Source organism: Poecilia reticulata, chromosome 11, assembly GCF_904066995.2.
Source record: "Poecilia reticulata chromosome 11, P_reticulata-male-v2, whole genome shotgun sequence".
NCBI classification, from domain to species: domain Eukaryota; kingdom Metazoa; phylum Chordata; class Actinopteri; order Cyprinodontiformes; family Poeciliidae; genus Poecilia; species Poecilia reticulata.
Genome location: NC_088840.1, coordinates 781,748 through 807,100, shown reverse-complemented (window position 1 = coordinate 807,100; position 25,353 = coordinate 781,748). Strand labels below are relative to the sequence as shown.

General features: G+C 38.1%; 2 protein-coding genes across 3 annotated transcripts in view; one reads left to right on the top strand and one right to left on the bottom strand.

The window, feature by feature from the left end:
* Positions 1-1,564: 1,564 nt before the first annotated feature.
* Positions 1,565-15,942, top strand: LOC103471915 (uncharacterized). Of its 2 annotated transcripts, none has more exons than XM_081612146.1 (6): positions 1,565-1,675; positions 4,526-5,067; positions 8,911-8,960; positions 9,120-9,253; positions 13,179-13,345; positions 15,413-15,942. In XM_081612146.1, exons 2-6 carry the CDS (start codon positions 4,570-4,572, stop codon positions 15,581-15,583), a joined length of 1,020 nt encoding a protein of 339 aa, XP_081468272.1. In that variant the 5' UTR covers positions 1,565-1,675; positions 4,526-4,569; the 3' UTR covers positions 15,584-15,942. The 2 variants fall into 2 exon arrangements, with proteins under 2 accessions (XP_081468272.1, XP_008419409.1); XM_008421187.3 differs by lacking the exon at positions 1,565-1,675 and adding an exon at positions 1,903-2,252.
* Positions 10,770-25,353, bottom strand: part of LOC145553820 (uncharacterized) — a 39,179-nt gene continuing 24,595 nt past the window's right edge. The window contains exons 4-5 of the mRNA XM_081612825.1: positions 19,988-20,042; positions 10,770-19,133 (exon numbers count right to left, since the gene is read on the bottom strand). Coding sequence (XP_081468951.1) covers positions 18,830-19,133; positions 19,988-20,042 — 359 coding nt within the window. The 3' untranslated portion in view covers positions 10,770-18,829. The remainder of the gene's footprint in view (positions 19,134-19,987; positions 20,043-25,353) is intronic.

The following is a 25,353-nucleotide window of genomic DNA, read 5'->3' as shown; positions in this document are numbered from 1 at the left end:
CTGGTATTTTTGTACATATGTCTTTGTCTGGTATTTGTTAAGCTAGATGTTAAGATCATGTGAAGCAACAACTTGTATTAAAAAGTGTTTTATTTCCGTTTGAAGGCTGCCCACTTCCATGGAAGGACAACAGAAAATCTCTCTTATAAACATGTAATTTCTAAAATCACGATACCCTTACTTTGTATCCCTCTGAAAAACGAACCTATTTAAATAGAGAAATTCCGCCACGGGTTATAGTTCCACATCCCTTAGGATTTGTTGCTGCGCGTTTGCGCAGTGTGAAGGAAAGAGGAGACCAGTTGCACAGGTAGGTTGCAAAATGAGATGCAGGTGATCGATTTGTGTGATCGGCAACAAGAGACCGTGATTGGCGATCACCGATCATACACTTTTTCACGGAAATCGGCCGACTATGACCTCTACTATTTATTGAATTCATAAGTCGCCACGCCAGCTGGCGACTGAATTCAATAAATAGTAGAGGTGTGCCGATCGATCGGCCACCCCAGTAGATCCGCCTCTGCGCCCGTGTAAAACTCAACCTACTTAAGCGCCAAGTCAGGATGTCATATAGCTGTTAATAGCAAAGTGTATGACAATCTACGTCATGATTCTATGTTGTTGATTAAATAAAGTCACATGGTAATGACAGCGTATACTTTGTCTGATAGATCTACTGTTACGACCCGGCTCAGCCAGGGGAAAGGGAAGTAACATTAAAGGAACCTAGATGTTAAGTTTGAACAATTTAGAGGTTTATTGTTTGAGTTTCTGACAAAAAGGGAAAAAAAGTTAATAATCAAAAAGGTAAAAGCTTACATCCAATAAGTACTAAATAAAACACAAAATCCACAAACAGAGCTGTAAAAAAAAAAAAAAAAAAAAAAAAAACTTAACCAAGGTGGAATTTACGTCCAGGTCAAACAAACAAAACAAAACAAAACAAAACAAAACAAAACAAGCAACAAATCTTGAGTAGCATTTCCAAAACTAATTCAATAAACAAGTTACTTATTTTATCATATGTTAACATAAAGGCTCGTTTTGAAGTATAAGCTGCTACTTACAGGCATTGCTTCGAAGAACTCGACCTGGAATGCGGCGTTCATATCAAACACGTGTGTTCATCTGCTCTACCGCTAGCAAACAACAGTACATAACATAAAAGTCGAGCAGTTCCCCAAAAGTCCAACAGATGGCAGCAATGCGTCATGCAAAAAAAAAAATAACACCCACAGTTTACAGGACACACTTCCTGCTCATGAGCCCCCTGGTGGTTGAAGAAAAATCCACATATAAACCGAAAAATACAATATATGAAAAAAAAAATCTGAATGCTCTCTGGTATTGTTCAGGGGGGCGGACCAAATGTGGAGGCGGGCCGGATCCGGCCCGCGGGCCGTAGTTTGGGTACCCCTGCCCCACAGGGTCAAAACTGTTGAAGCAGTGAAAAATTAAAGCCAAAATAGACCACAACTCTCTAGTAGCAGTACAAAAAAACCCAAATCAGAAAAGCTCACAAAATATAAACTGTTAATAACAGCAACACACACCCTACAAAGTGGCAAGCTGTCTCAAGAAACTAGCCGCGCCTTCTCCCAGGAAGTCCTTGGTTTTAAAAAGGAGGCTTCAACAGTGACTGGTGGAGCCGGCAATTGATGACCCAATCACGGTAGGCCTCAGGGTGTGGCACAGAACAACAGGGCTGCACCCACTTCCAAGTGAAGTCAGTCTGATTAGCCATTGCAGACAAAAAAACAAAAAAAAAAACAAAAAAAAAAACGCATAGAAAAGGCCACTGGTCGTAACATATACCCGTCAGTTCGTGTTAAGCGTATGCTGATCTGACAGAACTCACTTTCCTCTCTACCCATATGACGTCAGCAGAAGTCTAAATTGTGCCTGAGTGCGTTTCTGTCAGCATGGCCAGTTACGACCTGCATACACTTTATCTAACAGTATATTTTTAGTCGTGTGTGAATGTGAGAGAGACAACTGACAAGTTGAGACAGAGGTGAAGGTGTGGTGGCAGCAGGCTTGACGAGGGAAGGAGGAGCATTTAGTCTCACAAGGAACATTTAGAGAACCTGCTGTCCTGCCGTCAGCGAGGAAAGGAAAAGGTTTCTGAAGGAAGAGGAGGCAGCAGCAGGACTTCATTCCTTAGAGATTTTCAAACCTCGTTCCTGTTCGCAGCCTTACGTCCATGGAACTCGCAGTAAAGAAAGTTTACTAATCTGCTACACAAGAAGGTAAATCAACTCTGAGGTTCGTGAATGATTGCGATGCGTAGACCCGAAAGAGGGAGTATACGGTTCAAGTCCAGAGCTGTGCTGACTAACTAAATTTAAGCTTTGTTTCAGAAAGTGGCTTTTTTTTTCAGGCGTTCCAGGAACAGCAGCAAACTTTGGTTAAAGTGAACGAGATTCTAAATATCAGCTGCGACCTAATAAGTTGAGGGTCAAAAGGCTTTTCCTTCCTCATAACTACGTTGGTCGGAAGTTTCACACATGTTTTTGTAAAGTAAAAATAATAACCCTGTAAGTTAATGATGATAAAGACTATTCAAGCCTCTATTTGTTGCTGCCATGTTCTGATTCCCTGACTCCGCATCATTTTCCATCCGGCAAGGCAATAGACGGCGTTTGTACGATATTTCATGCGGCACGGCGGTAATTTTTCATTATTGCAAAAAATAAATATAAATATTCAGTATTTAGTCAGTGGAAACTAAAAGAGGTAGCAACACCACTGCAATTAAACTACTGAATATCCTGGCTTTGCAAGATATATAAAAAAATCCCAACTTGATTAATTAGGAGAAAAATAGGCTAGTAAATAAGAATAATTTGCCTTTATGAAAAAAACGTTCAATGAGAATTAACTATGCAGAAGAGCCCTGTATCCCAATGCAGCACCTGTATAAATTAACTGAAGAAAGAAGTTTAATTGGTTGCAACTTCAGTGAAGATGACTGAAAAAGCCTTTGATACTAAGACTGGGTTTGAGGTTTGATAAAGTCAGGAGAGGTGAAGACAGACTCCTGGGTTAAGTGATTAAGTTTATTTTCAGTGTTAAACTGTATCTTTACAAAGGAAGACTTTCCAAATTTTAAGCCTATTATATTAAGTAAACAGTGTCTGCCTTCCTGTCCAGGAGCTGCAGCTAACTTAGTTACCTTCTAAAAAAGGAGTGTAGTATTATATGATTATGTCTTACAGCAATATTTCAAGAAGTCCCACAGAGAAACAGTGTGCAGAAATACTCTGGATGTTAGTGTAGTTTTAGGAGTACTAACAGTACTCTGTGAGACTCTGCACCAGAACCTCTGAACTTCTATGGAAGCTGGCATGTTGACCCAGAGGCCAGGTGTATGCTGCTGCTGCGCTCACTCACTGGAAACACAAGGGGAAATGATAAAAATTTATATTTTTATCACAATTCGGACCTTACGCATTAAGTTCTAAGCTGATCTGCTGTTTAACTTTTCCATGGGTTCACTTGACATCTGTGTTTTACCAGCTAAATAACAGGAACTTTGCTACTTTGAAATTAAATCACATACACCTCACTTGTTGGTGGCTGGTTCTACAGATACATCTAAATTACATTATGTAAAACAATTCAATATTTTTTGTCATGATGTCAGAAGGTGAAACTTGCATGTTATATTTCTATACAACACATGAGAAGCCTGAAATATTTTATTGTGTGTGATCATTCTAAACCACACAGTGAAATATTTCAAGCTTCTGTTTCTCGTAATTTAGCTTACTGATAAGGAAAACCCTTATAAAATTTGAATTTTACATAAGATCAATAAAAACTGAATATTATAAAAAATAAATATGCTTCTGAAAACATTTATATCTATGGACTTGTTGCTTAGCTGGGGCTCCTTTTGCATGACTTGCTGCATCAATGCAGCGGCCCATGTGAAGAACTTGTCTGTGCGTAGTGGCTCTAAGCTCTGAATCCAGACTTAGTATTTTGCTGGACAATCCTCTCAAGGTTGTGGCAAGCCCCATTGTTGGTGCGCCTCTTCCTACTGTATATTTTCCTTTCACTCAACTTTCTATAAATGTGCACAATATTGTATTTGTCCAAGATGCAGAATTTTGGAGCTTTATCATCTGTAAAGGATAATCAAAAATTTACAAAATTAAAAGCATGAAATATTTCATTGTATGTGAAAGGAATCTGTGTGATATGAATTTAACTTTTTTAAATGGTGCTAAAAATATTGATTTCTTTCACAATATTTTTTATGTACGTGTAGTTCTAAAGGATTTATGAAAATTCTCTTTGCTCTATTGCTTTTTCACCTCATTAACCCCAGTAATTAGTTTTTACTATGGTTCAATATTATGCTGTATGTTCATGACCATGAGAAAAGGGGAGCACTAAAGAACCAATTTAAATTAACTAATTATATGTTTTGACAAGTTTCAATGATCATTTGTTTTCAGCAATATCAGCAGGTGTCTCATTTTATGTTTCATTTATGCCTTTTGCCTTTTTGCAGCACTTCTGTCTGACGGTTTTAGGTTTCCTGTCATAAAGAGAAACATGCGTAGATTCAGCTCTGAAGGATCGCTTCTGGATCTTGATACCTTACAATGGGATAAACTATCGCAGAAGAAGTCAGAATATGGAAGCAAGAGAACATCGGTCACATGCACACCTCATTTGAAAAATTCTGAACTAGACACAGGGTCAGCTGGCTTGATTCCCAGCATTCAGGAGCCGACTCAGACACCCAGCGAGGTCAGGAGGAAGGAACTGATCAGAGAGCAGAGCGTCAGCGTCGAGAACCTGAGTGTGTTCGGGAAGCAAGAGATGGACCACCTCAAAGTGTGTGCGATCAATGAAAGCTGCAGGGCTTACAGTGACAGTCAGCTGACTGCGGTGGCAGAGGACGTCATAGATGGTGGGGAAAGAGAAGGCCAGCATGAAACATCTCTATCAGTCTCCTCCAACCAATTCTCGTCAAAGTCCCAGGAAAAACACCATCACAGGGCCAGACTCTCAGCTGCTAAGCTACATATCAAGAGTCTCTTTGATAAGGTAAGTTGTTTACTACATTTCCACTCACTAACATCTCCTATCACTTTGTAAGAGCTAGGCTTGTCGTGATAACACATTTTGATGGAGGGTAAACTGTCCCAGAAGTTATTGCGATAAACGATAATATTGTTGGTTTGAGACCATGTTGAAGTTAGGCCTGTCACGATAACAAATTTTGCTGGACGATTGTCTAAAAAATTATTGTGATAAACGATAATATTGTTTCAAGACTTTTTGACACTGATTTAATGGAAATGACTAATAATGCATGCAATTTCCTGCCATAGATGGATACACTTTATTTTCAAAAGAACACATAACACTGGAACTGATAAACTAAATCGGTTCCAGTGTTAATGGATTCTCAGTCTCCATTAACAAAAAACGTACTTGAATAAAAAGTAAACAACATAAAGCCAAAGTGGAAATAAATACTGCATTCAACCAAAAGAGTGCAGATTATGAAGTCTGTATACTATATTGCCCTTCAGTAATCACTAGATTTAAATAGAGAAGACGGGCACATCCGACTACCTAATGCAACAGTTCATACTACACAATTTTTTTGCCCCAATTTTCCCCTTACGATAATCTTACATCGTTGGCCCATCTAAGATTGTCGCTGGTGATTTCGTAACCGATCATCCTGTAGTGTGATTTAGATCGTCGTGGCCGCTCTGATCTAAATCAGGGGTTTTTCCCGACTGGGAGCTTAACGCTGAATGTGACAGGTAGCCAATCAGAAAGCGCGGATTCTCCTCTGTGCTTTCTGAGGGGAAATAACGAAGGGAATCCCAAACAGCTGACACGGCACAACATGAAGTCCAGCGGACATTGGAGATGATATGTGGAAACAACATTAATATTTATTCAACATTTCGTGCAAAGAATATAGAAATGACAAGGAGAGGAGTTGGAGCCAAATTGCTACCGCCGTTGATACCCGGTAAGTTTTCAGCTGTTCTTCGTTAACGTGGCATAAATAGGTTACAGGACTATTTACGACTCTAGCCACATACATTGCAGGTAGATTCTAGTAAAGCATTGATTAATGCCTGATTTTAAAATTACTTTATTTTAAAATCAGGCATTATTTTGTGCCCAGGTGACTGGACACCACACAGCACGATCGAACCCGATCGAACCGTTATACCTAGGATTTCTGTCGGCTAAGGTGTGGTCTGTCAGGTTTTGAAAATGGGCCGACAACTTGTGTAGTGTAAGCTGGACATTACACTAAGAAAATAGGAAGGGAGGGTCAGTAGAGAGCACCGGAGGTGAGCCTTTTCATTCAGTGTCATCAACAGAAAGGGGAAAAAAAGGCAGGAAGAGACGATAAAGCCGATAATTAAAACTAGGTCGATAGAGAGACAGGAAAGAGAAACAATAAATCATGAAAGAAATTATTGTTTTAATTTATTATGCGATTAATTGATTATTTAATGTGCCAGGCCTAGTAAGAGCTACCATTTCATTCTGATGCAAACTAGTGGCACTGCCTTGTAGTTTTATGTTTAGGTTTTATTAGAACTCAATTTTAAAAACTAGCCTCTAACTATGGCCATAAAAAGGCTTTATTCTGATATGAATGATGATGTGTCAGTGAGTGCATGATGATTGTGCTGTGACTTCCACTGTAGCTCAGTGGGTACTGTGGTCATCTTCTAATCAATGCGACAGGTTTCTCCTGTCACATGTCAAGGCAAGTAACTCCAAATTGCTTAGCGATCATATCACTGTGTAAATGTGTGTGTTTGTGAATGTGAATGGGTAGCTCGAGTGTAAAGAGCCTTGATTGGTCAGACTTACTAGAAAAGCACCATCTAAGTTTAGTCCATTAACCATTCAGACTAGTTAAAGTGCTATACATGTACAGACCATTTACCAAACGGGGGGTAATCAAAATTGTTTTAACCAAGCACACAGAACAGAGGAGAGGAAAAACTAATTATCACAGATGTTTCCTCTAAAATAAACAGTTTTACAAAAGAAAACCACAAACTTCATGAGAGATGACTAAATAAGTGACTTTCAGCATTAAGATGTAAATGCACAGAGGAACGTGACAAATTCAGAATACATTTTTTTTTACTAAAACTAAAAAATAAATAATTTTTCTATAAGTCTTAACTGGAAATGTATCAAACTGTTGGACAACACTGCAACAGCAAAGCCGTACAGATTAGGTCAGTGTGTTGGACTCACTGAAATAAAAACATGGCTTCTGTTTTATGAGCTTTGTGTTCAGAAGAGCAACACTATAATTACTCTATGAGAACTAAGCGACTCTGTTGTTCATTAGTGACGAATTATTTTTAGTGGTTTCCTATCTGATCTATTAATCTCATTATGTTGTGAAGGAATTTTGGCTCACTTTTCATCATGTGCATGTGTTTCAGTTCTTTGAAAGTCCAATCTTTGTTACCTTCATCTGGTTAAGGTCTGGACTTTAACTGGGATGCACTTTGATTATTTTCTTTTGTAGACATTTAGTTCTAGATTTGCTGATGTATTTCAGATCATTGGTCAGTTAATGACCCGATTGTGGCCTAGCTGTGCTCTCTGTGGGCTGGTTGGCAGGCAGAGACTGGGGTCTCATGATGGTTTATTGATTTTGAAGAGTTAATTTATTTATTGAGATGGGCCATTGTACAGGCCCATCACAATAAATAAATCAATGAATCACATGCTAAATTAAAAAGAGCTTAGTAATTAACATTTGCTTGATTTATTATTTTTCTCCTTTTTTCTCTTTCTACCAAAAACTGGATGACAAAAGTGGTACTGGTACTTTGGTGTCAACTGGGCTTTTTCACAAGGACAGTCTTGTGTCCATAATTCATTAGTTGTTTCTGTTGTTTGGTTTATTTTGGATATTTAAATGTCTTCCAGTTCCAGTGTTAAATGTTCATTAGAATTTAAAGTTTATTGATCTTTGAGAAAGTCTTCTTGCCAAAATGCCATTGACAAAATGGCATTATAATATAAGGCAATAGCATTATATTCCTTGAAAATTGTTTCAAAACAATATTATCGTTTATGGCGATAACGTCTGGGACAATTTATCATCTAGCAAAATGTGTTATTGTGATGGGCCTATAATAAATCTTAGGGCAAAGATTTATGTTACCAGTGACCATATAGACTTTCACATTCCCTTAAAAGTGTTACATTAAAATGATACATTGAGTGTCCACATACCCACATTTGCTACACAATTTAAAAATATTCACTCTTGGATCAATCGGTATGTTAGCTGTCCGACAAGTGCAGATACACAAATCTGCATACTCACTGAGTCATGAACTGAATTTATCTTGATCAGTGGACTGATTTAAAACCCCTTAAGTGAGAAAAATCAATGTGTCTGCATACATGCTGGCATTTTCACAAACATCTACTCTGTTCTTACTCTACTCTTAATGCACATTGGTTTTTGTGAAAAATTGTGTTGTAAATAGTTTGTCTTTTTCAATTTTCAACACACACTAGGTACATTATTGGAAAAGTGATCCGACTCAGTTGCGAGTTTTTATTTCTAATAACTGCACTTTTTTTGTTGTTGTCTTGTACAGTATATTATTTTTATTACCATTATTGATGTTTTTGTTAATCATGTTTTTAAAAAAAATTTTTTTATATACTTTAAGAATTTTTTTGTGTGAACCTTTATATCAGTTGTTGCTGTTTCAGTTGTATTTCCCCTTCATAGAACAGCAAAGGCTATTTCTATATTATTGTCTATTTTTGTTGCATATGTAAAAACTACACTGTGAAAATTTGTAAAAGTTTTATTTGGATGTGGCAAAAGATTTTCAAATAATTGTATGGGTTTTGTTTCAGAGTCCACATTCATCAAACTCAAACTTGTATAATACAGAAGAGAAAAACAGGTGAGAATCTTGCTTCATTTTTCTTCTCGCCTGCTAATAATTAACATCATCTGTAATCTGAATGTAATTTTTATTGTGAAGCAATTTCTCGTATTGCTTCTTGTCTTTTGCTTGATCTATGCTTGTCTGTCTGAATCCCTTGCTTACCTCGGCTCACAGTGCGACAGAGAGGAGGTCTCGTATGCATTTCATGCGCCAGTGGAGTCAGGTGGGCCATCAGAGCAAGGGGGGGGTCAGTCACAATATGCTGAAAAGTTGGACCGAGTCTTTGAACACCCTGCTGTCTAGTCAAAGTAAGTCCCAAACACATTATTGGCTCTAGCAGGCGATGAGGATCTAGGCAGACTTGCAAAACTAGTTTAATTCTGAAAGCCTGTGAAATCTTTTGAATGATAAAGTTGTTGCTTCCCTTAAATTAAGAGCTGCATGATAAACAAGAACATCTTGCAGGAAAAGGCCAAACCAGACAGAGGTGGCCACAGCCGGTTGTTTTACAAGGAATCAGAGGAGCTGTGTGGTTCTAGTCTAGGACTCAGACGCTCTGTTCAGCACAATAGTTTAGATTTCAGACAAACCAACCATGGAAGGTAATGTGCAGCCTGAAGCTTCCAGGATGAATATGTATCACTAAAACCTTCTACTGAGGTTTTAGTGATCCTAACATTTCCAAATTGATACAGAATAATCTAGAAAACTCAATAGCTGATACCGTTGGATTCTTTCTAATAAATATCAGAAAAATACAAGCCATTACAATATTTTATTGTCTTAATTAGGGTTAATCAGTAGCAGGTGATCTAGCACTCATAAATTAATGCATCCCTCTCCAAAGTTGCTTCTAGCTCTGACTTGTCAACTTCAGTCTGTGTCCACCTCTTTAACATTCTCTGGTTTTAAGCTGCTATTTCCTTTTCTGCTGGTGCAGAGGATGTACAGAGACCACTGGTCATTTGGCTGCTTCACTCTTGATGGATAAAGCTGCCACTGGATGTTTACCTGGGTCAGTTTGTTCCAGAGTAAGGTGGCAGCACTGCAGAGTTGCTGGAGCGAATGGGTCAGAACTAAAATAACACACTGTGAGAAAAAGTTAGAATTGCATGTGTTCTGTAAACTACACAGATGGTGGACACACCACTGTGTCTTTATGTGTCACACACTGACAGCACACATTGGTGAGGATACCTGCCAGTCAAAAGAGAAGCAGTTCAAACTGCCACATGGTTTAGAACAACCAACCCAGACTGCCCTGTAGAAAACAAAGAGCCTGTATCGCACAACCACTTTCCTTATGTGGAGTGAGCTTAGTGAGGGAAAAGATGAAGGAAAGCTTCTGATTACTGCTCTGACCACTTTGTGTTCATCACCATAAGAGCCAGAAGTCAGGAACAAGTGACTGAAAACTTGCTTTGTAGTTTGGTTACAAAGCTTGGCTCTCTCACACTCTTAGCATCTGACTGAAAGTGTAATTGCTCCATGTTCACTAATATTGTATTTTTTAGTTAGTTTTTGCTAAAAGGTGCATTCTGTCTAAGTAGTTATGGATTAATTAGGCAGATGCTGAACTCTGATCATTTTTTTCAGAGTTCAGTATACATGTTTCTGTTGCTATGGTAAATTACACAAACAGGTTGTTTAGCATAACAAAAATAATGCACAAGCGAGTTTAAAGGTGATTGTTGGAATTTATGGAACCCCTTAGGGACATGGACAATTTTTTTTCCCTTTTGCCTTACCTTAGTCAACTGATAGTTTTGTGATAGGTATTTTTTCCCTTCGAACCTTCATTAAAAGAACCACAGACAACGTATAGGAATTTTATGACCAAGCTTTTGCAAAAGGAGAAGGCTCAGCAAACTGCTCCTCCGAGTCGTTCACAGAGCGTTCTGCCTCACTCTGCTTGAGCAGGCCTTTTATTTGGGAAAACAAAGTCAGAAAAGATGAACAATAAAACAGGCTCTTTCCCTTGAGGGCGAACTTCGGAGGGAACAATCAGTTCACAGGAACACAGATATTCTACACAGCAATCAAAAAGTATTCGCATAGCACGTCATTCACTGACTCACATTAGACTGAACGTTGATTAACTACTAATTAACATTAGACTGAATATGAACTAAAGTAATCACAAAAATGATAATACCAAAAAATCTCTAGCATTTTGATTGTGTCTTTTTTGTGTTGGTAGTCTGAATGGCTGTTTTCATGTGCAGTTCCATCTCAACCTTACACAAACATGCAGTGAATAAATTGATTTTCAATCAGTTTTTTGCACCTCATTGAAAACGTAAATAAACACGTTTTCAATTAGGCTCTTTATATGTGTATATATTTGACATTTTAAATTGACATTTGTGACAAACTAGACCAGCAATACTGCAGTAAGCAATATTTGCTTATTGCAAGGGAATGCAAAAGTTTTGCTAGGTAACCCAAAAGAAAAGTTTTCCCCCCATGCCCCCTAAAGGGCTCCGTAAAACTGTCACCACGTCTGTCACATCTTCATTTTTATTGAATATATGTGTTATCTTAATTTTGTTTGTACTTTTTTAAACATTAGCATCGTCATTTAAATCAAAACACAGGTTTGGTTAAATGTATTGCTTAAAACACAATTTTTTGTGTTTTAAGCAAAAAATTCCCTTAAAAGTTTTGCATTAAAATGATACATTAGCCTTGAGCAATATTTGCTTATTGCAAGGGAATGGAAAAGTTTTGCTTGGTAACTCAAAAGAAAAGTTTTGAGCTACCTCAAAACTTTTGCACTTCTGTGGAAGTCTCTCACCTCTGTGGAAAACCTTCTGATCATTGTGATTAAAGGGGAAAACATCCCAATCTTACTTTGCTGTTATCTATGCTTTTCTTTTGTATATAAAGAATATTCTATAACTTGATTTTTCATGTTTTAGTATTACCCATATGTGTGGGAAAAGTCCATTAAAGCAATATCTGTTGTGCTTGGATGAAAACAGGTCAGTGAATCAGAGCAGATTTGTCTGAGATAATGCTTTGAATTGCAGTTAAACTTTAGGTTTGGGTCAACCTTGATTTATAAAATAAAATCATTTTGTTCCATCACAGATATGTAAATAAGTTACTATGCTAAAAAGTTCAGCCTAGACTCTTCAGCCACTTTGGTCAGTCTACGCCCTATTCCCTTTGATCTTTGTCACATTTTGCTACATTACAATCATAAACAACTTTTTTTTTTTTTTTTTTTACAATTTATAAGCCCAACACCATGTCAACATAGTTGTAGTCCGCCCATCATCTTCCTGCATTATTCTGCTCAATTAAGATCTCTCCTCTCAGAAAGTCTGGGTTTTCTTCAGTTGACTTGGTTTATCTCTAGTAGATTTTTCTACTGGAGGTTACATGACCTGACGCCCACTTATATGAGGGGCCGTTTAGGACAAAATCTATGTTTCGTCTCTCTCACACTACGGAAGACTCACGCACACTCAAATACTCAAATTGCGGATAAACACTACTAAAATGTCTCACACGCATACACAAAATCCCAAAATTGCACATACACACCACTAACATGTCGCACACGGTTCTTAGGCCGCTCACTCCAGCTCTAAAGCCCCTAAACGGCTCTAAAGCCGGAGTAGAGCCCTAAGTGAACCGACGAGTCCTTGAGGAGGGAGCGATAGAGAATGGCTGGCCGAAATTAGCGTTCATAAATCGGATTAGCCTTGAGCTAAACGCCGCTTGCACCGTGGAGCTCCAATATCCAACTTGAAGGTAACTTCACTGTGGTATAACGCATGCGCGATCTGATCTCCAAATTATGCCCCGCCTCTTCCGTGACACCTCTCACACATACAAAACTGAGTCTCTCACATACAAAATAATGAGTCTATATTTTATTAGTTTATATGTGCAATCTTAGTCTAGTGACTAAGACAACAAAAATTGTTTGCGTGTGTGACCTTTTAGTAGTGTATGTGCGCAATTGTAATATTTTGTGTGTGCGTGTGCGAGATGTTGATAGTGTATGTGTGCGAGAAAGATAAAATGTGTGTACGTGTGCGACATGTTAGTGGTGTGTGTGCAATTTTGGGATTTTGTGTATGCGTGTGGGAGAAAATTTGTGGGCGTGTGTGATATTTTAGTAGTGTGTATGCGCGAGTCTTTCGTAGTGTGTGAGAGGCAAAACATCAATTTTGTCCTTAACGGCCCCTCATACATTTATGTTTCTTCTCCCGCTGCTAGTTGGTGTTTCAGTGTTTGGAGCATTCCTGCGTTCTGAATTCAGTGAGGAGAATCTTCAGTTCTACCTGGCCTGTGAACAATACAGACATTCATCCAACAACTTCAGTTTGCAGAGAAGAGCTAAACACATCTGTGCCACCTACATCCAACCTGGCTCCCCTCGAGAGGTACCACACTGCCTTCACACTACCTTCAGAGGAAGCTGCAGCTGTTACGACAATGTAAAGCTTCTTTATGGCCAAAGAGTGGAATTTAAGAACATGTTTTCTTATGGACTCAGTTGTTCTTCTAAACTAGCGGTTCTCAAGGTGGGCGGTACCGCCCCCCAGGGGGCGTTCAGAGGTGGCGCTGGCGGACATTTTTACAAAAGGGGGGCAGCTCTTCTTCTATTCGGTATTTGTTAGCTTCTGCTAGCTTCTTGGCGCAGCTCCGTTCTCCTGCTACTGGTAGCTAAAATCACAACACCCTCACTGTGTGTCCCTCTGAAAAATGAACCCATTTAAATAAAGAAATCCCTCCATGGGTGATACCACGATAGAGAACGTTCATTTTATAGCGTTAACACTGTAAGCGTCCGGTATGAAACGGGGGTGATGGAACAACACAGCACTTTTAAATTTCAATAATCAGAATGCAGAAATTGATTCCGTTGTTTTTAAAAGCTTTATGTCAGTCTGCTTTTCCCCATCGATACGCTTCCCGACCGTCCTGCACCTTAGGGGCTTAAAAAAAAAAAGACGTTCATATTGCGCAAAACTCTGAAACAGGAGAAGCGGGACATAAAAGGGAGCGACGAACTAGATGTGAATTATGGCATAAAAACAGAATCCGACGTTGAACAGTCGGATTCTGTTAGGCAGCGCAGCAGGTGATGAGATTACTGATGGTGAGCGTCAATAAACGATAAAACAAATGTAGCAACAGGAAAGAAACTAAAGTGGACATAGCAATAAACCAAGAGAGGATAATACTAATCAAATGAAACTAAATGGAAATGAATGAAGAACAAAATGCAAGAATAAACTAAGAAACTAAAGTAAATACAGAGGAATAAACTGGTATGGCAAGACCTTTCGAGCAATAATTAACACAGACGACAGTATGGCAAGAATAAACAGACACTATTTCCACATAAAAGGTAAAATATTGTTGGAAGTGCCATGGGTTTGTTGAGCCCACATCTGGAACTGTTTGTTGAGCCCACATCTGGAACTGAGAATAAATATATCTTACAGACCATAACAGTAAATAACTTATCACTTATGTTTTTAATTAGATTTGATATATTTATTTCTTCAATATTTTTCATGTCAGTGTTGAAAGTTGAAAGTGTCATGGAGTCATCAGCCTCATGACATTTCATGAGGCTGATGACTCCATGACACTTTCAATTTGACTCATTAGGATTTGGTTAAGAACCAGATTTGTTCTTTGTAATTTCTGTCCAGTAAAACTATTAATCTATAAATCAATAGACAGGTCTATATAAAGATATAATCCATGTTTCTGTCTCATATTTGTATGGCATTAAAAGGACTTGGAACTTTTTTTTTTCCACTGAAAGCTCTGGTTTGCGCAATAAATGCCATGTGGGTGAAGTTTTATGGATGATACTCTGATGTCCCATTCTCCTGAAGGCAGCACAGAGCTGCACCACCAGAAACTGACAAACACTGAAGAGAAGAAGAGTTATGATTAATGTAGTTACAGTTCTATCCATGTTTTAATGTTGCAGAGCTCAGTCGTTTTGCAAATAGTTCAAAGTTTAAACTGGCATGTTGAACATCTTTTATCTGGTCATTTTGTGGAAGATTTAACAACTAGAAAATGGCACAAAATAAGAATATATTTTTTCCACTGATTGGCTGCTGCAAGGCCTACCGATTTTAACTCGAATGTCCATTGCATTTTTTGTAGACACCTGTGAAAATAATTTCTATTCCCATGACTTTTTTGTTCTCTGGGAAATAATTTTTTATGATAAATACAGAAACAAGCATAAAAATCAAAACATCTACAATAGTGATAGTAATATTAATTATAAAATAATGGTCAGTGCAAAGTAGCCTACAAATTCTTTGGTGGGGGGCGGTGAGGGACCTGGATTTTAGCTAGGGGGGCGCTAGCCCAAAAAAGGTTGAGAAACACTGTTCTAAACCAATGAAGGAATTTGTTAGAAGGTGAAGCTGCCATTTAAACCAAGGATCATGAATTTACTGTTTGTTCTCTTGCAGGTAAACCTGGATAGTAAAACTCGAGATTTGACTCTCCAGCTGCTGCAGGCTCCTTCTCGCAGCTCTCTGCTCCCAGCACAGAAACGCGTCTACTCTTTGCTGGACACAGATTGTTACCCACGTTTCCTGGAGTCAAGCATCTACCAATCTCTGCTAAAGGATGCTGAATAGAAGCCTCACAAACCTGACGTTCTGAGAGGCTCTGTGATCTCCACTGCTTCTGAGTCTCGGACACTAAATATTTTGCACTCGGGTGGTGAGGGGGGAAATCCCTTTTTTGTCTGAGCCTGAGATGGATCAATAAGGAATTATTAGCAAAACCTGGTTTGCCCAACTCTAAGAAAATTGCAAGTAGCTGGGATCCATTCAACAACGCGGCTAAAGCAGAGCCTCACCTTTATCAAGTCCTCAGATAACTGTAATATACTGTAACTGTCCATGTTGACTAACCACTGTTGTCACCATCACAGATGGATGTACTGGACTTCCATTAAAACTGAATGATCATTCAATAAAACTAAATGTTTTTAGTGGGTGTGAGAGGTTTGGCTTATGACAGAGATCTGAGTTTATGATCTAAGCCATGAGACAACATGCAGAGATCATGCAGTTTTATAAATTACCTTACAATTAATGCATTGGCAAAGAAACAAAACAAAAAGTTAAAATTTTTAGTCTTTTAGCTTTTCAATTTTAATTTGATCCCATTTAGGTCTCATAAATAACCTTCACATAATGATATCCCATGAAAAGATGGGCACAGGTCAAAAAGACTAAACCCAGCTGTCACTGGCTGTCGGTATAAATTTGTAGGTCATCTTTAGAGTTGAATCAAGGCTATGTGTCATTTGTGAGTGTTATGTGCTGAAACAAAATGAACCAGCAGTGTTACTGTATCGGTGAAAAAGTGGTTAGATTATAAAAACAGACATTTTAGTCAAAATGTATAAATTCTATAAAGTATGTACTAGTATATACACTTAATCTTACTGCAGTTTCTTGACTGAAGAACCAAATTGCTCATTTTTCAAGGATTTTGGAATAAATATCCACCAGGTTATTTTCCTGCCATCAGTTGAACATGAACTGAATGTTCTGCAGTTGTTTCTAAACATTAAGTCTTCTCTGAACAGCTCCATGGATCATTGAGCACTGCCTGGGTTTTGTTCTCTGCTTACTGGAAAGAAAAAAAACAAGCCAAGCAGGAATGAGCTGTTGAAAAGGTTAAAGTTCTGTCAGCGCTGCTCAAATAGGAAACTTGAGAAACCTGAATGTTTCCACTCAGACTTCAAATTAGCTCAGTCTAAAATAAAAACACGTAACCCTAAAAGGTGGACAAGTACAATGAGCACCACTGATACAAAAGAGGAAATATTAATAAGCAAGAAATTGCTGAAGAAGCTCATTAATTTCTGAAAACAAAGTAATTCAGTCCTGTTTGCGTGGCATGCACTTTTAATTTTCATATCAGTCTCTGATCTCAGCTAACGTTTAGATTTTTACATTTACATTGTTTTCTTCATGTAGTTTCTGTTCCCATCTATAAGCATTACTCTGTATCTCAGTGTTACACGCTTCATCTCCTTTAAACCCCTGGAGGAAATCAGTGTCAGTGTTATATTGACTTTTCTGTTCATATCAGGCAGACAATACAGTTGAATGACGTATGCTAATGTGCATCGTAGTGGCTTTTATTTTAAAAAAAATTTGTTTGGACAGGTCAGAAGTTCAACAACCCCAGCAGAATGAGTCAACATAAAGAAATGCATCAGCAGAGTGCTGCAAGTATAAACACCCAGATGTTGACAGGAGATAAGCAGCAGTTCCTCATACTCAGAAAGTCAAGTTACAGGGTGAGTTCACCCAGAACACAAAGGATGGTTGTCATGATGACGTGTTGCCGATAGATACAGGTTTGGCTTGGTTCATTATCATCATCAGACTCTTCCTCAATCTTTACTGGAACAGTGCAGTTAAAGGGTTAATTTTTTATCCTTCAGCAGATTTTGTTAAGATGGTAAGATGGTTACCACTTGTATCAACATGACAACTTTTTGTTAGTTATTTACAAATAATCCACCAACTGAATAAACCTAACAATGCAAATATTGTGGTTTTGAATAACGTAAAGAACTGGGAAACAAATCCACACTAATAACCCCATTAATGACTTGCCAACTATACCTGACTCATTGACTCCAAAGCATTGGAGAAAGCTGTTTACTTTAACAGTAGCTGATGAGGTACCATCCAGAGGTCAGGGCAAGGGCGTAGATCCTACCTCATAGGAAATATTTTCCGGTTGTTTAGAAGCGAATTTCTGGCTGCAAAGTCAAGTAATTCTGATCTTTCATCCTTACCTGGGGAAGGTAATCCTAATGATTCCAGTTTGTTTCGTAAAACGGTTGAAATAAGTCCACATAGCACAGAACTTAAGGAGCTCCGATCGCCCTGCTGCCACATAGATGATGGCGGACGCTTTTACGTTCGACTCAGCGCTCCATGAGGGGTCTACGTATTGATGTCTATGGTCAGGACCCCCTCCCCCCGGGATTTACACCTATGGGTCACTGGGCATTAGGCGAGGTAAATGGTAAAGTCTGATAATTCCAAAGGACTTCACACTGGAGTCAGTCATTCACCAATTAATACACACATTCACACACTGATGATGGTTAGCTACATAGTAGCCACAGCTGCCCTGGGCAATCTGACAGACTGGTGCTACTCTGACCACATCACAGGCATATAATCATACACGCACAAATTCACAATTAAGGAGAATTTAGAAGCAGCAGTTCGTGTAATTCATAAATTAATAAGAAAAAATTATAACTTTCTAGCCTTAGTTTGAATTGGCACACTTCTACTTACCTTTAGCTTGCTGCTGGTACACACGAATTCAATAAAGAGTTTTCTATTCCAGCATTCTGGTCCTGTTTGCGAACTGTGAGAGGAAGCTGGGGTACCCGGAGAGAACTCACACATGTAAGAGGAGAACATGCAAAGTCCATGCAGAAAGAACCGCAGGGATTTGAACTGAGGACTTTCTTGCTGCTAAACAACAGGGCTACTAAGTGTGCTACCATGGAGCCCTAACGTGGCACCAGACTGACCAGTGGATTTAGTGGATTTTTCCTCTCGATGTCAGGTTACTGGAAACTGTGGCATTCCAATAACAACAAATGACTCAAGTATTTTGGCTTCACTGAAACTGAATGTAAAGTAAAACTGTTACAGTACAGTATCATGGAAATGTGACTTTTCAGTTATCACAGATTCAGAACTGCACTCCACAGTCAACAACAAACTCAGAAACATTGGTTTGGAACATTCTGCTTGATTTAATATCTCAGTCCGGCTAATCCATGTGTGGCTACTGTGTTTATCTTGGTCATCCATGTTAGATGCTCCTGATCACCAAGGGCGGGTGCTTCTGTAAACCTGATTCTGCTTGACCCACTGCGCAGTGGAGTAGTTTCCTCCCACTGCCCGTGACCAGTCTGGCTGACTGGTCATGGGCAGGTAGGTATTATCTTTCTCCAGAGGTTTGCGGTTGCCTTCAGGTGAGCTCTGTTTATTGTCCAACATTTTGGTCTCCTCTGAAGTTGCATGGGCCTCAGTGGCTGAATCCAGGTGCTTCTTTGTGCCATCTGTGGTAGTCAGGCTGTAAACATCATCACTCTGAGGTCCAAGCAGGGCTGCCAGGCCAGGCTGGGCTCTGCTCAACAGAGAGACAGTACTGGCGTCATTAGGGTAGAGGCAAGCTGTTTGAATATTTTCATATGCCATCTGACAACTTCAATTAGATAACTGCCGCAGCATAAATGAAATCACTTTTACAAATTCTGTATCTAATAACCTTATTGAAATGATGGGAGATATGAGGAATGCTCCTTTAAGCTCTCAGGCAGCTGAAGGGTGTGTCAGTGCCTTGAAGGCAGGCAGAGACATGCCAAGAGCAAGACACAAACATTCCTTCAGGAGCTTGAGATATAGGCTTAGCTTGTTGATGTTTTGTTATGGAGCTCCACAGATGCAGATCTGTTTGCAGTAGCCAATGTCACCAGCAAGGTGATAGCAGCCCAAAATGATAACTTTCTAGCCTTAGTTTGAATTGGCACACTTCAACTTACCTTTAGCTTGCTACTGGTACACATGAATTCAATAAAGAGTTTTCTATTCCAGCATTCTGGTCCTGTTTGCGAACTGTGAGAGGAAGCTGGGGTACCCGAAGAGAACCCACACATGTAAGAGGAGAACATGCAAACTCCATGCAGAAAGAACCGCATGGATAAATACAAGACCTGAATTCATCATTGTCTGCAAATTATAGGGAGGGTCTAAACCACAGTTTAACACTGTACATCCTTATACCTAACTTTAGCTATAAGTGTCCAAACTTATTCCACACACAAACGACAATCTTTTTCTCTTGACATATTTTTTGCCACATACACATGGGTTTATTCACTCAGTCTAATTTATTGTCTTTATATCACCAAGCCTAAACCAACAGTCAGAACTGTAAAGTGCAGTAAATGTCCACTCAGTGGTGTGTGAATACTTGCCAACCTGTGTCCATTTTTCCAGCCTAGTGCACATGTCTCATCTCCCATTGATGTCCGACCTGGAGGCAGTGGGTATTAACACATCAGGAGGCTGAAAACTCTGGAGGATCAGTTCTGATAACTTATATAAGTTTATACAAGCGTTTGTTCTATTTACATTGCATCATCTCTTTTTTTAACTTTTCCTTATGCATTTCTGCCTCTTTATGCAAATGAGCAGGGCGGTGCCTATTGGTTGGTTAGCATTAAACTATAATTGGCATCAACAAAGATGGCCAGCAGTTTATCAGTGAGCTAAAGCTTAGCAACTTTATTAGAAAATAATACTATAACTCCTAACTTAATAATTTTTTGTGTGGACGCTCGGATAGAACGTGTGTTTCAGTTTCATGGACTCAAAGGTTCATTGTTAGGTTTTTCATAGATTAGACCAGTTACAACGGCACAAACCTTCACAAACGGAGCACTAACACAGCTTCGAGCTGTGTGAAGCTGACACCCCACCCACGTCAAAGAATCCAGCAAATAGTCTGAATGGTTAGTGCTCCGTTTGTGTAGGTTTGTGCCGTTAAAATTTTCGTTTGTACAGCTTTGATTTCTGAGATATAAAAAATTATTTTTTAGGTCATCCAGAGTTTACCATCCCCCCATATTGCTCCAAAACAAACCAAAGTGGGCTAGTTTGTTAGTGCTCCGTTTGTGCCGTTAAAACTGTCGTTTGTGCAGCTTTCGTGTTTGAGATATTAAAAGTTATAATTTTGGCCGATGACGTCACCGTCACCCATTCTTGCTCCAAAACAAACCAAAGTGAGCTACTTCGTTAGTGCTCCGTTTGTGCAGGTTTGTGCCGTTGAAACTCTCCTTTGTGCAACTTTCGTCTTTCAGATATTAAAAGTTATAATTTTGGCCGATGACGTCACGGCAGTGAAGATAGTTTCAAGTTGGATATTCGAGCTCCGCGGATTAAGCGGCGTTTAGCTCAAGGTTGATCCGATTTATGAACGCTAATGTCGGCCAGCGGTTCTCCACCGCTCCCGGCCGCAGCGCCCGAAGGTTCACTTAGGGACTGTCAACAAATTACCGAACCAAACATTCCTGTCTAACAAATGTTAATAAATGACTTGAATTGTAACCGACTGATTGTTAGTGCTAATTCATGCTTTTGCATGAGACAAAATAGCATCTATTAAATTTTAAAGCCATATACATTATTTTCAATAATTTTAATATTAAATAATATATTTTCTTCAATAGCTTCCAGGTCATGTGACCTTTTGACTCAAAATCACTTTGAAATAATTATACTTGTCTCAATAGATGAGGCACAGACATTTGTTTTCCATTTTACCTCATTTTTTATTTTTTAGCAATTTGTTTTGTCAATATTTAGTATTTTTCTTCAATAGTTTCCAGGTCTTGTGACTTATTGACTAAAAATCAGTGTGAAATTGTTCTACCAGTTTATATAGATGATTATATTCAATTTGAGTCCTTTTTATAATTTGTAGGTATTTTTAGCTTCTAGGTCAATCAATCCAATTTTATCTGTACAGCACATTTCAGCAGCAAGGCATTTCAAAGTGCTTTACATAATAAAAACACAAAAACACAGAGTCATGCAACATAGAATAAACAAAACATTACATAAAGTCAAGAGCTATCATTAAATTTGTAAATGATTATGTTTCAAATACAACTCTGATCAGGGGGTTTTTAGTCAAGATTTAAAGCATGTCAAGTGTTTCAGCTGTTTTACAGTTTTCTGGAAGTGTGTTACAAATTTGTGGTGCATGGAAGCTGAATGCTGCTTCTCCTCGTTTGGTTCTGGTTCTGGATGCAGAGCAGAACCAGAAGACCTGAGGGATCTGGGAGGTTGATACAACAACAGATCTTTAACAACAATGCCTTGTTGTTGAAATGCTAAACCGTTCAGTGATTTATAAACCAACAACAGTATTTTCTATTCTATTCTCTGAGCTACAGAGAAAAACTAAAACTGGTGTTCTATGTTCCTGGTTTTAGTGAGAACACGAGCAGGAGTTCTCAATAAACTGTGACCCAATTACTTGAAATCAGTGTAAAATTGTTTTAGTAGACTGGAGAGATGAGGTACGCTCATTTTTAATTCATTTTGACCCATTTTATTATTTTTTAGACAATTTTATATTTAAAAAATATATTTCCTATTTTCTCTTCACCTCTCCATAGGCTGCCAGCTTATCATGATGAAAGTGTGTCAAAGTGACTCCAGGTGTTATGCTGTCAGGGGTTTCATTCCCCTTGTAGGGTCACCCAATGCTAGAGGTGATGAACCAGACAAAGAGTAGCCCAAAGACCCTTTATGAAGAGCACAATCAATGGATACTGTGTCCCCTCACCTGGACGCACGTCAGCAGGGCACCCCTGGAGCCAGGCCGGGAGTTGGTACTCCATGGCATGCATCTGGTGCTTGCCAAAACACATGGAGTCTGGCCAGGGTCAGCCCATTTTTTAGGAATTTTCTTTGTCAAAATTTAGTAAGTTTTTGTAATAGCTTCCAAGACATGTGTCCTATTGATTCAAAACCACTTTGAAATTGTTTTACAAATCATTAGAGATGAGGCACCCAAATTTTTTCCCCATTTTAAATCTTTTTCCATTTTTTACATAATTTAAATCTATAAATTAAAAAATATGATTGGTGTTTAATAGCTTAAATTTCATTTGACCCACTGACAAGGAATAAAAAGGGTTAAATGGAATAAAAATGAGTGTGCACCACCTATCCAGTCTAGTAGTATAATTTCACATTGATTTTGAATTAATAAGACCCAATTAACTTATGGGTCTCATGACCCATAAGCTATTGAAGAAAAACCAACCGACCGACCGACCGACCGACCGATCGATCGATCAATCAATCATCTTCCCCTTGTCCGCAGTCAGGTTGCGGGGTCAGCAAAGGCCCCCAGTCAAGACCTTTAAACCTATGCCATAGATGAAGGCAGGGACGCAAATCGACTGGCAAATAGAGACCTTTCCTTTTTGATCCAGTTGTCTCTTCAATCCGTCTATTAATCTCCTATTCCATTTTTCCCTCATTCTTAATGTTATGGATTCTGTATTTTCCTCCATCACTTTTAGCCTCTTTCATCTGCTTAACACGCTGCAGCATACATAACAAAAATAAGGAAACTACTTTGTCTCAAATTTTAATTAATCGAGTTTGATGGATTAAAATGCCACGCCCAAATCAAAAATCGATAAATCGATACTATCGCACATGAACATCTGTTAAATATACGTCATAAAATGCTTATCGTATAAAACATCTGTTAAATCTGCGTCATATATTGCTTATCGTATAAAAACATCTGTTTTGATTTAAATTAAGTTGTTATCAAAATAAAACAGACAAGATTCTGTAACTTTCTCTCTTGCATCATATAAAACATTCTGGAACTTCCTCTCTTGCATCATATAAAATCAAACAGACAAGATTCTGTAACTTTCTCTCTTGCATCATATAAAACATTCTGGAACTTTCTCTCTTGCATCATATAAAAACATTCTGGAACAACTTTCTCTCTTGCATCATATAAAATTGTCTTTTGCCCTAATTAAAAATGCATTGCCCATGCTGTTAGTGATTCTATTCAATCGTTCAACCTTATTTTTCCTCAATATCTTTCCTAAAACCTATTTAGTACCATCTATGGTTCAATTACTGGTTGCCATCTTCACAACACCAGGGGCAGAACAGGCATGCAGTTATGTACTAGCATCAAGAGTTGTAGGAAATAGGCCTCCCTAAAAGGAGAAAAGTTGGAAAATAAAACAGGAAAACATCACCACAGAAGGATATCCACCCAGATCTGGTCTCCAAATGCAATTCTGAAGCAAAACTGCAACAGTAGATCCACATTTTTCAAATGTTTTTTTCTTCTCTAATCCTTAACATCAGTGAAATAAGAACATGTTTAGTTTATGGTCAAGGATGTACTTGCAGCCAGACCCAAGCCATACAGGACACAAACTTTCATCTTTTACCTTCTCCCTTTTGCAAGTTATTTTTTAAAAAGTAGTTAAGTTTTTTTTTATTATTTGCTTGTCAATATGTGATCGCAGTAAAGTCAGAAACACAAGCGTTACGCTAACAAAGTATTTTTTTCTCTATTAAAATGTATGATCTTTCAAATTCATCTATGTTGTGAATTTGTACTGTTACATTCTGTGCTGTGTAATTGAAAATATAGTGACAAAAAAAAACAACCCTGCAAGATATGTTTTTGACAACCTTGATTTGAGTTTTAACTCTGTCTGCTAGGAAGGGTCCAGTGAACATTTTAGTTTATTTTCAATTGCATCTGTTTGGCTTTCCACAAAGAAATTTTTTTTAGTCCTCAACTTGATGAAGTGTGGAATGAGTTCAGCATGAAAATCGAGGAATGTTCAAACAGTTTAAATCATGATTTAAGCAAATTAATTTACAATTAAGGTATTTCACTGCATATCAATATGAAAAATAATTTCTGCTGTTGCTGCTGCTAATGTTTTTGTTACTATTTATTGAAGTTGTCAAAAATTACTGTTTTAGGATAAATCCATTTAGAAATAATTTTAATATGTTAAAAATTGTTTTATATACATTTTTTTCTTTCAGTGTTTGTCGCACTATCTGCTCACTAATGTTCAGCAAAAGACAGATAAGCTTATAAATGATTCAGTTCCCTCCCAGTGAGGTGGAGCTTCACAAAGCAAACTGTCCATCTCAATCAGAAGATGTTAAATGATTAGCAATGTTTTATAGGTTGATGGAAGCAAAGATTGGTCTGCTCTCCTGTCAGATAAAAATATGAAACTTCTTCTGGTTCCTCTAAAATTTACACACAATCAGTCTTTAGCAGATTAACTTTTCCTTTTCTATTTTTCTACTATGGGTGACAGCGTGAGGTATTTGACACCTACTGTAAAGTCGTTACAATGCAGGACTTGGTGTCAAAAACTTTTGCAAGTTTTCGCAATGTGGTGCATTTTATTTGGTTTTATTTTAATGATGATCACAACACAGCACATTTTAGTGAAGTAAAAGTTTTTTTTGGTTAATTCTTTAGTAATGTTTCCTAAAAGCAAAGGTGATCTATTACACCAGACACCAGAGATGATCTTAAATGTGAATCTGTTATAGTTATACAAAATAATGTTTGCTATGTGAACATCTGTTTAAGGCTGAAGACTTAGACTTTTATGCAGGAATGGTGATAATTTTGTAATATAGAATTCTGTATTCTGTTCAAAATTCTCTATTCTGTTCAAAACAAATTTTGTCTTTTAAGGAAATTTGCAGCATTTTTTATTCACATTTTTATTAGTTCTAGTTACTTAGAATGG